Raw genomic sequence first — 16766 nt, forward strand, 5'->3', positions numbered from 1 at the left:
GAGAAAACAAAATGGTAAAGTATTATATTCATAATCTTCATGATCTTGATCTCCATGATCTTCTATAATCTTCATGATTCAACATCTTATTAAAATCTGACATTCTATATGGCTCGTGTGAATTATCCATCACATCATCATATATCAAATCATTCCTTATAGCTTGAGTAGATTATGTATCAAATTATCTTGTACAACTTGTCATGATATGTATCTTTCACTTGCTTTGACTTTTGGACATAACAACTAAACCTGTATACATCTCAAACAAAGAAACTGTAAAATTTAAAGTTTATATGTTTTGCAAATTAGTCAAACAACACAAAAGATTGTTTACAATAACATGGGGGACTGGAAAAGAAATGATCATAACATGTTACGCATCAAAGTATTAATATCTTATTTTTCAAGCATTAATATTTTATCTTCCAAATATTTATATCTATGAATGTTGATGTGGAGACGAGTGTGAGACTGAAAATAGAGAACCATATAATTAGTGGAGATAATAGTACAATTTTTCTCTATTGTTGTTACGGAGACAGATGTGGGGAACTGAAAAGGAGGGATTCATATAATTATTCTAAATAAAATATACGCTTCAATTAACATATTAATTATGTGTTAGAATCCCTTGACAACAACTCAAATTATGTCAATTTAAAAAAAAAAATAGAAAAGGTTATATAGACATTGTTTTCCTTATAATAGATTGGTTGTGTAAGTTTGATGCAATTATAACATTATTTGATTTTTCCATCAAATGTCATTATATATAGTCCGTTGCAAATTTCATGTCATTTGATGACCGGTAAAACTTACATTGAGTTTCATAACATTTTATATATAATGTGTATAACGTATATATTATATTTTATGAGTTAGGCTGGGTGCTATGGATAGCATAGTGGCCACTATGCTACGGCTCAATATTCGAGTTTTCAAAATCCAAACGGTCGATCCGAACCGTTCATCTTATTCTCCATATTAATATCTGCTTGGAGACCAAATTTTATAATTTTCTGAATTTTTTTACTATTTATTAAGCCACTTTGAAAATCGCTAATCCAACGGTTTTACTGTTTTGTGCAGCCACCGTTGGATCAACAATTTTGTAAAATACTTAATAAATAGTAAAAAAAATCAGAAAAATGTAAAATTTGGTCTCCAAGCAGATATTAATATGGAGAATAAGATGAACGGTTCGGATCGACCGTTTGGATTTTGAAAACTCGAATATTAATTGAGCCGTAGCATAGAGGCCACTATGCTATCCATAGCACCCCAGCCTAACTCATATTTTATTTATGGGATTTTGATACATTAATTATTAAGATTGTGAAATTACGTCAAAGGATTTCCAATCATATCATGTGCGGGAACTTGTTATATCATATATACTTATACTTTGTGCTTTCATTGCTTTACATAGAATATATTCATATTTCTAAACACATTTTCCCACAGACAGGAGGATGATTGTTGACCAGAATTTTCAAAGCCAAGGTAATTTGGTCCCAGCTGCAGGTCCCTCAATTTATTGGTGCTTCTCCTTTTCCTCTGTCTCTAAAAATAGATGATCCAAGGAAAAAAAAAAAAAAAAATCTTAGACAGCTTAAATTTCATGCATGAGAGAAACGGAAACTTGCTCTTTCATCTCTACAGAGCATGCAATTAATCCACGGATCCTTAAACCAAACTTTTGACTTTCAGTTCAGAAGCAACATACCACAAGATGTATAGATTCAAGAAGCAAAAGTTGAGAAGAGAAAAAGAGGTATAATAGAGAGAGATTCAGAAAGCAAATTAAGTTGCAAAGAAAAAAGCCATGAGGATAAGCTGTTTGGATTCAGAAAATGGTTCGGCATGTCAAGTGCTGAGGGAGAGGGGTAAAATTGTAACTTCCCTCTTACAATCCTCTACAAAGGGAGTTATCATCATCTTCATCAGCCTCGTTTTATTGACGGTTTTGAGTTACTCCCAATGGTCTGATGGTGCGGTAAGTATATGTATCCAAAATTTACCTTTTGTTATTTAAATTTTTTTTTTTCTTTGGTTCGTTTTTCTTTTCTGGTCCTTTCAGAAATATTTGAGCGTTTGTATACCAAGTTGGTTTGGATAGTTGTTGTTTCAATGCTTGAATTAGAAAAATGTGTGTTGTAATTAATTCAAACCTAGGCGGCCACAAAATTAAAGTAAGGTTAATATGATATGTCTGTAGCTATCTTAGATACATAGAAATTAAATCACAAGCAAAGTCTTTTGTGAAGTTTACGTGAGCGATTTTAGTCCAAGCTTGGTGGTGCAACATTGATGAAATATTGACATTGTCGTGTATAAACCGTGACATAAAGGAGGAATTGCATTGTGGCCTTATATGTAGTGAGTTGACTGTGTTGTTTATGTGTTTTACATAAGCAGTATTAATAAGAAGCTTTATTTTTTTTTACTTTGTATAGTCTTTGATTAAATGTTTTGTGCACTGAAGAAAAAAAATATGTAGCCATGAGAATTTATAAACTTCTATTTTTTGAACCTCAATCATATTTCGCTTTCTAAAACCTTTTAATACATAATGTTTAATACTTCCATGACACACTAAAGTTTTTAAAAGGTAATGTATATTGCTTTTTTATACTTGAACGGAAATATTATCATATTCAGTTTTGTTTTGATGAAAGCTAAAATTATAAGCTCAAGACACCAATCAAAATAAGCTCTTTTTTTTTTAAAGAATAATCTTGAAATGAATTATTTTGAACCTACCAATAGAAATGTAATATAAATAAAATATATGGTTTAATTTTGTCAATAAATATATTTCCTTTCGTTATTAAGAATTTAAATAATTGAGGTACAATGATATATATAGAGACATTTGAACCATTATTTTATTTAATAAATATATAAGATTCACAAGCTCTGAAAGCTCATAATATATAGCTAGCCTCTTCACATCGCCGAATGCTACTAATATTAGCAACTCTAACATACAAAGGGATACATTCAGAGTGCAACAGGAGATCTGTCGTGCGTTTTAAAATTCCCACACCGATTTAGAGCATCTACATCCCTGAAACTATTAGAGTTTCTAATCTGATGTGGCAGTTTCTAATTCAGTTTCAGGGATGTGGGAGAGTTTCTTATTTAGAAACTATGCAGAAAAGTTTCTTATTAAGAAACTGTTTATAAACTCTATGTTGGTCAAATGATTGGCTCAAATTGTTTCTCCTTTTTAATCTGTTGCTGATGTGGCTTAATAGAAACTCTAAAATGAGTTTCAGGGATGTAAGGGTTAGAAACTTTAGAGACCATAATTTCTAAAAAGTAGTTAATAGTTATTTAAAAATCCTGTTGAGTTTTAGGGATGTAGATGCTAACACAGGAGGCGGCACAATCGAAAGTCTATGCAGCCTTCCACTATTCTCATATAAAAGATGTAGACATTTGGAATTTTATATTGGAAGTCACCATCGCATTTTATTGGAAGAGCTATGATTTTCGTCGATTATGCAAATCAAATTTGCCATATTGGAATTTGGAAGCTGTCAACTTTAATTATACCTTCTGTTGATGATAGCGATTCCTTCTCGAGTTCACTGTCAGTTATGACTTGACTTGTAGTTACTGTTTATTTTAATTTTATTTTTTTGTATTATAGAAAACTTGTGGTTTAATTTATAGAGGGTCATCATGATCACTAATTCACTATCAGTACAAAAATTTACAATATTATATTATTAGGAACGGAAGGATATATTAAGAATTATTTTTATTTCACAATTGTATTAACTTATAAAAAGCTATCAAAATAAAAAATAAAAAAATCAGACATGAGAAATAGTTTAGATATATTGGATACAAATTTTGCTGTAATTTGATTAAACGCTGATAAAATAAACTTCTAATTTAGATGTAATGAAAAATAAGTATTAATTAAATTTGTTGGAGATGATTTTCATCTCTAGTAGGATGTGATAAAAAACTATCTCAGTTTTTGTAGTTGTAAGTAGATTAGAAGTTTCAGTTTGTTTGTAAGCAGTACCAGAGGCCTGGTACAACAAAAACAATGTATGTTGGTTTCAGTTAATGAAATCGGTGAGAACTCTTCCACTTTTTCTTAAAAACAAAAAAAAAAATTGTTGGAGATGGGTTTAGTGATGCTAAAGAAACAGTGATTAGGCTTAACTTGAATAAATTAACTATTTATTATTATTACATTTATTAAATGAGCAGTTCAAGGTGGTTTTTAATCTTCAGAAAAACACAATTAAGGCATGATATTCTCTTACTTTTAACTTTGATCATGCTTATGCAGTCTTTTGTCAAAAATGGAGCCAGAGGCGACACCGCAAAGGTCAGACATCAGAGGCAACCCTCAGGAGTACCTCCGACTAAGATCACCCTCTCTTGCCCCGCAAACACCACTACAACCTGCCACCGGGCCCCACACGGTATGGCATCTCCATCTCCATCTCCATCCCCTGTACCATCGACATCTCAAAACAACAAAACCAAGCACAATCCATTCCGCTCAGCTTCATGTCCCAGCTTCTTTCGGTACATCCACGAAGACCTAAAACCCTGGAAATCTACAGGGATAACAAAAGAAATGGTTGAAAGCGCCAAGCCTTTTGCAAACTTTAGACTAGTAATAATCGATGGCAAGGCCTACATGGAGAAGTATAGCAACCCGTTTCAGACACGGGATGTATTTACCATTTGGGGGATCCTTCAGTTGTTGAACAGGTATCCCGGTAGAGTTCCTGACCTTGACATAATGTTTAACTGTAATGACACACCTGTTATTAAGGTGGCCAACTATCTGTCGAAAGCTCCACCACCATTGTTTCGGTTTTGCAAGGATGGGACATCGCTCGAGATTGTTTTCCCTGACTGGTCCTTCTGGGGTTGGTAATTGTTTGTTTCCTTCTATATCTTATAATATTCCTCCACTAGTATAATCCATCTACTTGAAAATTTGGAAATGTCTTTTATATATATATATGTTGTTGATTCTCAAGTTTTTATCTATTCTTTTGCTGATGGTCAGGGCAGAGATCAACATAAAACCATGGAATCTGTTTTTAGAAGAAACAAGAAATGCAAGTGAAAGCCTGAAATGGAAGGATAGGGTTCCTTACGCTTTTTGGAAGGGAAACCCCAGGGTTGCCGAGACCCGGCAGGACCTTATGCGGTGCAACCTTTCAAACGGGAATGATTGGAATGCTCGTCTTTTCGCTCAGGTACCATAGATAATTTTTTTTATAATTTTCTTATATGTTGGTCATTGTACCAAGATAATTACTGATGATGCATATTTTCATCATTCTGTTGATACAATTATTGTACCAATAATTGTAAAAACAAATTTGTGTTCTATATGGAATTGTACAATCTTACATCACTTCATGTATACAATTGTAGAATTGGGGGAAGGAGATTACAAATGGTTTCAAGGAATCAAACCTGGCAAATCAGTGCAATTACAGGTAAACTGAACTCCCAAATAATGTGCACCCCTCTCTGAACAAATTACCCCTGATACTGAAATAATTGCTTCCGATCTAGAGCTGGTTAACTCTAAGTTTGTTTGAAAATCACTTAGAAAGCGAGTTCAGTAACCGGGGCGCCGGAAGAAGGGACTTACTCAAACCTTAAAAAAACAAAAAAAACAAACAAACTTAATTATATTTTATGGACTTACTCAAACCTTATTAGTGAGAAGTGACACTACATATCCATTCTACAGATTACATTCGAGATTCTCTGATTTTAATGTGCTTTTTAAGCATGTAAACTCAGAGAGTAATTTTCTGAAAAGTACATTTGTAAGAATACATCACTAGTAACATCATCTTTTGTACAACAAATGAAGGTACAAGATTTATATTGAAGGAAGGACATGGTCTGTAAGCGAGAAATACATATTAGCATGTAACTCGCCAACATTGCTTGTGACAACTTCATATATAGATTTTTTCTCAAGAGGTTTGATCCCTGGCAAACATTATTGGCCAATAAATCCCAATCAAAAGTGCAAGTCAATTAAATTCGCCGTCGACTGGGGGAACACTCACCAGAAACAAGTATATTTCTTTCCCCTTTAGCTTATGCTTGAAGCAAATTAATTAGAAAATATATAATTCCTCATTGCAAACCAGTGTTGTAAATAACGGTATGCAGTTGTCGGAGACAGGGTGCTAAGCAATTAATCAAAAATAATCGAGAATAATCGGTCATAATCAGAAATAATCTGTCTATTAGTCAGAAAAATTCATGACGGTTTAGTCACCGCCAATGACTAATCGGCCGATTAATCGGCCTAAAAGGACGATGTTTTTTACAACACTGTTGCAAACTAGTTGGGCTTTAATTTTCTTTTTCTTTTTCTTTTTTTTTTTTTTTTTTTGGTTTGAAGCCCTTAGGCGAGTGCATTTCATTCATCAAACATCTGTTACAGGGGTGCAGCATAGGCATAATTATTACAGAAGAGAAAAACTGCCTAAAGAGAACCTATGCAATGCACATCCTATACATGATCTATCTGCTATAGAAAAGAGAACAACGGAAACGTAAATCCAACAGCTTTGAGCTGTTATATTCGTGCTAGATTTGCAAGTTTGTCAGCCTGATGATTCTCTTCTCTTGAGATGTAGTAGCAGTAGCAGTAGTTGGGCTTTAACTTTCCTTTTGATTTAGTAATTAAATGTCTAGATTCAGTAAAGGTCAGTGGGCCAAGCCCAAAATAAATTTTTAAGCCCGTCTAGGATCTTGGCCATAACTAATCAGATGAATTTATTTTTAAACTTGGTACAATAAACCATAATTAAACTCATTGGTATAAATTATGAATATTGCACAATTTGTCAGGCTGAAGATTTGGGAAAAGGAGGTAGTCTCTTCACTCAGGAAGAGCTGAGCATGGAGAACGTATACGACTACATGCTACATCTACTGACGGAATACGCAAAGCTCTTGAGGTATAAACCTACGATACCGGAGAAAGCCACTAGCATATGCATCGAGTCGATGGCATGTCATGGAAAGGATCCGGTGAAAAAGTTTATGTTGGATTCCATGGTCAAATCGGTGTATGATTTCGAGCCATGCTCGTTGCCGCCTCCATTTGACAAGAAAGAGCTTGATGCAATTGCCAGTAGAAAAACAGAGTACCTCAAGGAAGTAGAGAAAATGGAAAATCTGGGGAAATTATAAGAAATGCTTTTGTATGTTAAAATGTTTTTTGTAGTCAATAGGATGATATGGTAGAGTTATATCTCATAGGATTATTCATGAAAAAAATGGTACTGTAATGAATGTATATACTCCTTGATAGATGATTATTTAGTATGAATGTTGACCGGTTGCAGATGACTTTCCATCTCTTCTCCAAATGGCAAACCTTTCGGAGTTATATATATTTTTTTAATTGATTATATAGCTTTTTATTTATATAATGTCTTATATATATGCAAGTACACTTTTTCTGCTAATTTTTTTTAAATTTTTTTACTTATACGTACTTATTTAAATTGGTTATTTGTAAATGATTAAAAATATTTTTATATGTACATCCATTATTTTGGTACAACTAATGGTTGAAATCACATCACGAGTCACGACAGTAGGCACAAAGTTTCATTTTACTTTTGCAACTTCATTAAATAAGTATAGACTTGACGCATAAAATAAATTGGAGAGTATTAGCGCATTGAAGAATCATGATTATGGATTAAACCTATTTAATTCAATCTTAATCCAAGGAGCCATTAATTTCTTAGTTGTATAGCAACATTAAAATGCTTCCAAAAAATCTTAATCGCAGATCGTATATCTGTGAGAGGCAAAGCCAACACGCCAACACGGACAAGCATTATTGTTTATTCAACGAAAATATATATATATTATAAGAGAGTCGAAAAAAATTCTAATATTATATTCATAAACAAAAAAATTGTAGATAATATTTTTAAATGACATATTAAATAACATCAACATGTAAATAATTTTTTTAAAATTACATATTTATTAAATGATATGCATTTTTTTAATATATTTTCATACAAATGTCATATTAAATGACAACTAACATTCATTAAAAGATATAAAACAATGGAAAGAAATGAAGACATGACCAATCAATCTAAAAAATTCTTAAATGAAATTTAAAATGGAAAAAAATTATGACCAATAAGAAAAATAAGACAATTTGCATGTGACGAGTATGTCTCTAAATAAATTTAGATTTCTACACCTCAAAAAAACATAAAAATTAAGATGCATATAATCAAAAGAAGGTAGACTATTTGAATGAAGAGTTGATATTCAATTCGAAATTTTATTTTTTAATCATAACAATTGGCATATCAGGACGTCTACGTGTCAAAAATAAGAATGGAGATATGCAAATTTAATTTTACAATTTTGTTTTTTGATTTCTTGTTCATGTTTCATGCTACAGCAATAATAATTCTTATCAGCCATAAAAACCAGTTGTGAAAAATGAAGATTGCAATTGTTTTAAACAAAATCAGGTTCTAAATAGCTAGTTATAGCTATGCTATAGATTTTTTTGGATCATAAAAGCTAAGCTATGGAATAAAAGTGCGCTAATGCAACTATGATCGCTATAGCTTTAATAGTTGACCGTTATTACTGCTACGCGCTACACGCTATTGCCAACCTATGCTACAATATTTTTATTTTTGCAATTTCCATGGGCTTCCGTGCTTTTGTTCCTATTTGTGATGCTACATGGTCTACTATGCTGGATATGTTGAACATAACTCTATGCTTCGATCTGTCCCTATTTGTGATTTAGTCTCTCCTTCTATATCGAAAAATGTTCAAATATTAATTTTTTTTTTCTTTTGCTTTCTCTTCGTCTAGTATTCACTTGTAAAAGTTTTGCGCTTCGTTTCAATTAAAAACTTATTTCTGATAATAATATGTAAAATGATCAAATAGGTACGTACTGACTTTGTTTCACTCGTAAGATTAATAACTCTTCATCTATTATAATCTGTAATACAATGAAGTATGAACTATTAAAGAATGTTATCTTGTAGATCTTTTGTTTTTCTTATTGCATGATTGAAAAAAGAATAGACTTAGATTAGTTGTCATTTGATTGTTATACCAAATCTTCAATGTTAATAATGTTGATAATTAATAGAAATATTTAATATAATTTTTGAAAAAAAAACGCTATGTATAATATCTTTTGCTATAGCTACGCTATTCGCGATAGCTTTTTTTCTAATCTCTTTGTGGTGACACAGTAACTGTTATTTAGAACTTTGAACAAAACCCATGTTAGGGTTTGGTGTTATCGGGGTTCAGCGTAAAACGGAGGACTCCGAATTCTCTGCCCCCTGGGTGCAGGAATTTTCTGCTCCCTCAGTCACTGCGTGTGGGGCCGATCACTATTAAAGGGGCTGGTCACTTTTAATTTTTGAACTGCGGACCCACCTCAGACCCACACGCAGTGACTCTGGGGACAGAAAATTTCTGCCCCCAGGGGGCAGAGGATTCGGTTCCAAAACGGAGAGTCCCTCAACAGTGGCCTATCGCAGGCCACACGGGTCTTCAACGCTATGTGAAGTAAATTTATAATTTATAATTTCTTCTCTCATCATGAAATCTATATTATATGGTACACATAAGCAAGATACATAGCTCATCAAATTCAAATAGTAATTTAGATCATAACATAACAACCCACAAAATTATATAATTAATGTTACTAGTTAAATCAAGCAATCATGTAATAGTCACCAGCTGTTTCTTAATGAAACGGACAGTAAATGCCTTTTTTTAGAAAAATAAAAAATAAAAAATCAAGCAATCCATGATTGATGAGCATTAATTAATCCAGTTCAAAACAACACATCTACCCAAAAGTTACCTGATTTAAACAAAGTAATGAATCATACACAATTGATACTTGATACCATTCCAATAAAAACTACAGGCGCAAACCCATAATCTGTGTACTGCATGTGCAACTAAAACTTTAATTAAGACTATATATTTTAATCAACTGAAAGTCAATGGCGACATGTACAAGACTTATTAATGATAAAAGATGGTTAATTTTAGGCTAAGCTATACTTCTGCTTTTTATATATGTTAGATCTAAGCTTAAACATGCCGCTAAGCTGTACTGAATATTTTTTATGTAAGAAGTATATTATTGTGAACTTTTGAAATATCTCATTTAGCACTGAATGTGTTACAGTTGGATTAATTTCCTTTGTATCGCTCCAACTGGAATAAAAAGTCTTTAACTCCGAGCGATGGCCTTTTCTTCTAGTACAAAACCTACCGCTTGAATAATTAAGTTCTCACAAAGAAAATGGCCAAGAGAACAAAAACAAATGTGATCTCGTCGATCATGTGCAAAAAAAGGAGCCTTGGGATTTCGTATGACGACAGAGACCGGGTGAATTGACTACATAACCGACGACTTGAAAATAAAATAAAATATGAGGTGAATTTAAAAATTCTTCCAAACCAGCCAACCAGGGAAGGGAATTCAGATCCATACATCCTGTGCAATACCTGACCGCGTACAATGAAATATGAATAGTTTGTTTTAATCTGCCACAAATATTTAAGCGGACTCTTATATTTTAAATAAGTACCGAATTAATTTTGACAAGTATTCTACCCAAGGTTCTAAATAGCGTTTACAGCGGTATAGCTGGGAGACAAAAAAAAACTTTAGCGAATAGTGCAGCTATAACGAAAGCTATCATAAATAGCGTTTTTTTATATTTCAAAAAAATATATTTTATATTTCTGCTGATAGTAAACATGTCTCATAAAAAAAAATAATATCAAATTGATTAAGAAGTTATAATATTCATATTGAACTAATATAAAGTTCAAATTGTCATTCAAAATATCCCTAATTAAAAAACTATCGATATATTTTATATTCAAAATATACAACTACCATATATTAGCGTTTTTTATTTCAAAAATATATTTTATATTTCTGCTAATAGTAAACATGTCTCATCAAGAAAAATAATATCAAATTGATTAAAAAGTTCTAATATTCATATTGAACCAATACAAAGTTCAAATTGTCATTCAAAAACTATCGATATATTTTATATTCAAAATATACCACTACCATATATTAATACATGATACAAAATTTAATTGATATAGCGGTATAGTCCGCATATGTTCCATTGTATTAATATAGCTTGATAAAATAAAATAAAACTCATCTTGACATTAAGGCTCATTGAAATTGCAAAATTATAAACTCATGTAGCATAGCGGACCGCTATTGTCACTACGCGCTATAGCGGCCGTAGCTCGATTAGCGCAATTTTACCCCGTAACTTAGCTTTCTAGATCCAAAACTACTATAACTAGCTATTTAGAACACTGATTCTATCCGATCAGATATTCTTGGAGGATGCTCACTACCCAACGTAACTGAGCTACTTGTTCAACAGCTAGGGTCTATTCGGCAGCTCTATTTCTATTGAAAATTTGATGAGCTACTTGTTCAACAGCTAGGGTCTATTCGGCAGCTCTATTTCTATTGAAAATTTGATGGGTTTGGACAATATGGGATTGTAATTCTACAATGGTGTTCGGCAGCCATATTTTTCCCCCAAAGTTTTTCTGTGGCTAGAGTTTCCAACAAGTGCAATTTATTTTCTGTGGGTAGAGTTCCCTACAAGTGCAATTTATTGTTTTTCCCACTCACTCTCTCTCCTGGGGTATGAATTTTTTAATGCCTTTCTCATTCTCTCTCCTCCCTCAACTCAACTCCTCTCACACACATGGGAGATGTACATATAAATAGCTCTCTTTTTGTTGTTGTCTATTGTGGGACTAGGACATTCAAAACTGGACCTTCAGGTTTTCTCATATAAGTTTCATTTTATGATTTAAAGATACAGAAAAACTATATAAAGACTTAAAAACAAATGAATCCAATTCAATTAAAGAAAAAAAAATACATATATACTCCAATAAATTTCGTGGTTTCTACCTCGAGAACTGGGCATGCACTTAAAGTTTTTTTTTTACAACATTATTAGTCTAATTTTAAAAAGTGAGAAATTAAATCTAATTTTTACAGCACATTTGAAGGTTTTTAGAAGGATAAATTACATGCACTTACATAATTAGAAGCAAGATTCTAAATAACGTTTATTGCGTGATAGCGGAAAGTCTAAAAAAAAACTATAGCGAAAGCTATACTATATAGCATTTTTTTTTAATAAAAATTATATCATATATTTGTACTAAATATTAACTTTATCTAAGTCTCATAGAACAATAAATCAGTGTTGTAAATAACGATATGCGGTCGTCGGACGGACGGGGTACCGCCAAGCGATTAATCGGTATGCGGTCGATTAATCAGAATTATGAGGACAATAACGTTTTTATTAAATTATGTATATATATCATAATTTATTAAAAATAATTTATTTAACGTACAAGTACTTTACATGTGTCAATAACACATTTATTTAATGAAAAAATAAATTGAAGAATTTTTTTTTCAAATGCTAATAACATATTATGTGAAAGAAATAAAGCATTTCAACATAAAATCACTAAATTTAGTTTATAATAACAACTTAGTTTCATAAATGAATATGTCATACTAATTGAAAAAATTACATCAGTAATTAGTAAGAAAAAATATGATAAATAAATAGAAGAAGAATTAATCAATTTTAAAGTAAGTAAGAAGAAAAAACATATATAAAAAATATTGAATGTATGTCCAAGCACAAATAAAACTACAATACATGATTTATAAAACTTATTTCACACACTATCACATAAAAAAAATTCTGAAAAAATTGAAAAAAATGGGAATAAACGGCCGATTAAACATAAAACAGGCGATTAATCGGAAAAATCCACAAAAAGTACTCTGTTAAGTGTATTCGTGACGGTTTAGCCGTTGTTTTCGATTAATCAGCCGTTAAGGCCGTTTTTTACAACACTGCAATAAATAACATCAAATTGATTAAAAAATTATAATATTCATATTGAACCAATGTAAAATCTAAACTACGACTCAAAATATCCATAGTAATGCTAATATCATAATCTATCGATCTTTTTTTATTCAAAATATATTCAGCATCATGACATAATCTATCTTTTTTCTATTTAAATTTCAAAATAACCTAGACACCATGGCATAATTAACTATCTTAATTTATTCAAAATATTCAAACTACCATATAGTAAGTATCATTTTGTTACTTCAAGAAATATCTTAATATATTCAATCTGAGCCTTTATTTAAAACCCATATAAATTAAAAAAAAAAACAGCTCATATTGCATAGCGCGTTGTAGCTTTCTTATTTGATTTCGTTTGATGGATCTCTCGTTTAATAATTAATAGTTTAATATAAAGCTTAGTTGTCAATTGCAAAAAAAAATCACAGTTAAAATCCAATCTGAGCCTTTATTGAAAGCCCATATAAATTGAAAAGAAAAAAAAACTCATGTTGCATAGCGCGCGTAATTTGCGCTACACGGTATGCGCTATAGCGGACTGCTATTACCGCTATAACGTTCATAGCTTAAATAGCGTGTTTTGATATCATATCATAGCTTAATGTTTAGGATCCAAAAATGCTATAGCGTGCTATTTAGAACACTGATCAGAAGGATAAATTATTCAATGCACCTGAATCTAATTTTAGATGTACTTGATACCCGTGCATATTAGAAGGATGTTAGGGCTTAGAAAAATTGAATCAAAATTTTACAACATATTAGAAAGATAAATTAAATATACTTTTTTTAATTTAAATAGGTGAAAATTTTAAATAAAAATACATATTTTTAAAATAAAACAAGATTTTTCACAACTAATCTCATGGTACAACTGAACACTCATTTCAACACTTCCCATAATCAATCACGTACGTATCTGTACCCATGGGTTTCTACTTTTTCAAAAAGTGAGTTTTCATCCCGTCAAATCCTATCTCGTGACAAACGAACACGCCCTAAAGATTTTTTTTTTTTTTTAAAAGAACCAATTTTAATTATTTTAATAGAACTAACACCATGAAGTTGATTTTTATAAAAAAAATCAGGTCCACCGATTCTAGGAATTGGTAGAGGGAGGAATAAGTAGAAATGACCAACGCAGATTCTTTAGAATAAAATTTAAATTCTCTCTCCACTGATCTTTAGAATAGGATCGGTGGAACTACTTTTTATAAAAACTAAATCAATAGTGCTTGTTTTATTAAAGAATAATCATTTTTGTACCCGCGCTACAGTACCCGCATTTAGAGGAATAATGTATTATGGTCCCCACTAATTATATTGTGTCCACTATTTATTATTCTTAAAAGATATTATATAGTCTCAACTAATTATTATTCTAAAATTTCACCAGCACCCTTTCAAAGCCTCGGCACTAATTCCGCATCAATATTTCTCTAACAAAAATAGTTGACCTCATAAAAATAAATACTTCAGTGCATATATATAAATACTTTCAATACTTAGATATTAATACTTTCAGTGTCATATGTAAAAAGAGGAGAGATCTAATTACAACATTATGGCAGTTTAGGTCCCCACAAGCAGTTATGTAAAAATTACAATATTGTTTACTATATAGATATAAATACTTGTGTTCTTTGAACTATATACTTCAAGATTTGACTATTAATATTAAAAAAAAAGTTATAGATCTGGAACGATTGCGGTCCCCACAAGCAATTATGGCAGTTTAGGTGCGGGTACGACATCAAAAATTTCAAAAAAAGGTGCGGGTACGATTATTTAAAAATAATTAATTTATTACTTACATTGTTTACTATATAGATATAAATACTTGTGTTCTTTGAACTATATACTTCAAGATTTGACTATTAATATTTTAAAATAAAGTTACAGATCTGGAACAGTTGCGGTCCCCACAAGTAATTATGGCAGTTTAGGTGCTGGTACGATATCATAAATTTTAAAAAAAATGCGGGTACGATTATTTAAAATTAATTAATTTATCATTTACATTGTTTACCATATAGGTATAAATACTTGTGTTCTTTGGACTATATACTTCAAAATTTGACTATTAATATTAAAAGAAAAGTTATAGATCTGAAGTGCAGTTATAGCAGTTTGGTCCCCACAAACAGTTATGACAGTTTAGGTGCGGATACTGTAGCGCGGGTACTCATATCAGCTTCCTTTATTAAAATAATTAAAATTGATTCTATTTAAAAAAAAAATCGCTAAAGGATCCCCAATTTGTGAATACTACTTTTTATCTCAAACGTCTTGCAGTAATTCTCCCAAGCATAATGGGGGCAGTTTGATGGATATTTGATCAAATTTAATTTGGTATTCGGTATGAACTGTTGGATCCGTATCAAAATTTATATACATCTGATCTGCATGATTTTTAAATTTTTTTCCATAAATATTTATGCGAATTAGACGACTTTGACTTGACATCAAATCAAATTTAATTCAATATCCATCGAACCTTGTAGATTTCCTCCAAAACAGCCTTCTAGTTGATTACTAATTTACTACCAGTCTGAAATTGACAAAATGCTCGGCGCTCTCAACCATTTCTTCTGTTATCTATGTGGAATTTAAAGGGGCCCAAGCTTTGGTGAATGTACGGAAAGGAAAGCGAAGCAGGCGTGTAAGGGGTGATTAATGAGCGAGTTTAAATAAATTAATAAATAAGTGAGTTTTTAGTGAGCAAGTTATGAGCGGTTCACGAATTATGACTTATGAGTACCAAAATTTAACAAATTATAAAAATCCATCAAAAATTAACAACTCGCTCATTAAGTAATATTACACAGGATTTAATGCCGATATACAAAAAAAATGAATGTATGAAACTATGAATATTACGCAGGATTTAATAAGGCAAGACTGATGTTACACAAGATTACACAGGATTGAATGTGGCAGGGATTAGATGTGGCAAATCCTTAATGAGCGAGTTGGACCATGCTCATGCTCGCCCATTAAGTAAATGAGCGAGTTGTTAATAAGCGAGTTTAAGCGAGTTGATAAATGAGCGAGTTTAAGCGAGTTTTTAATGAGCAAGTTATGAGCGGCTCACGAGTTATGAGCAATTTACTCGCCCCTAGGCGTGTTATAGGGTTTTGACAAAAATACTGCACAAGCATGAAAAAAAAATGTATTTCTTCTGATGATGAATTACTATCATGAACTGCTTAATTAATTTTAAAATAAAAATAAATATATGGAAATTTTATTTAGCTTACTCCTTAATTAGTATAGAGGAGAGATTATTTTATGATAATTATTTTGACAATTTTGATTTTAAAAACTATTTAAATAAAATTAATTTAAAATTTTTTAAAAAAATTAAAAATTAACAAGTAAATTTTGTATAGGTACATTTGTTGAACATATATATAGATGTCTAACAATAATATTTTATGTAATTTAAATATTTGTGATGATTCATTGAGGACAATAAGTTACGGGCCGTTAAAATTTTCATATTTACTCATATTTCATCATTTTTATAGACAAAATATGTGAATTTTATCATTTATGCACGTAATGTTGAATATTAAATTCTTTTTAATTTCATCAAAATATAAGATTTATTTAAACAGCACCGCTTTTTTATTAGGAGCAATATATATATCGCAGCTCCAATTTAATTATTTTCATTCCTTAATTTATATAATTGAATATTGCAAACTATCGACTGTGGAGAGCCCACAATGGACTTGAATA

At 31.2% G+C, this 16766-nt stretch overlaps 1 protein-coding gene across 3 annotated transcripts; it reads left to right on the forward strand.

The window, feature by feature from the left end:
- The first annotated feature begins 1584 nt into the window (after positions 1-1584).
- Positions 1585-7374, forward strand: LOC144576088 (uncharacterized). 3 transcript variants are annotated; one of them, XM_078326342.1, is made up of 6 exons: positions 1585-1999; positions 4319-4910; positions 5059-5246; positions 5428-5492; positions 5879-6089; positions 6874-7374. In XM_078326342.1, exons 1-6 carry the CDS (start codon positions 1829-1831, stop codon positions 7216-7218), a joined length of 1572 nt encoding a protein of 523 aa, XP_078182468.1. In that variant the 5' UTR covers positions 1585-1828; the 3' UTR covers positions 7219-7374. The 3 variants fall into 3 exon arrangements, with proteins under 3 accessions (XP_078182468.1, XP_078182467.1, XP_078182469.1); XM_078326341.1 differs by having other exon boundaries at positions 1587-1999; positions 4319-4914; positions 5054-5246; XM_078326343.1 differs by lacking the exon at positions 1585-1999 and adding an exon at positions 3538-3601 and having other exon boundaries at positions 4319-4914; positions 5054-5246.
- Positions 7375-16766: the final 9392 nt, after the last annotated feature.

The sequence above is a fragment of the Carex rostrata genome, chromosome 25 (assembly GCF_964058835.1).
Source record: "Carex rostrata chromosome 25, lpCarRost1.2, whole genome shotgun sequence".
Classification (NCBI taxonomy): Eukaryota; Viridiplantae; Streptophyta; class Magnoliopsida; order Poales; family Cyperaceae; genus Carex; species Carex rostrata.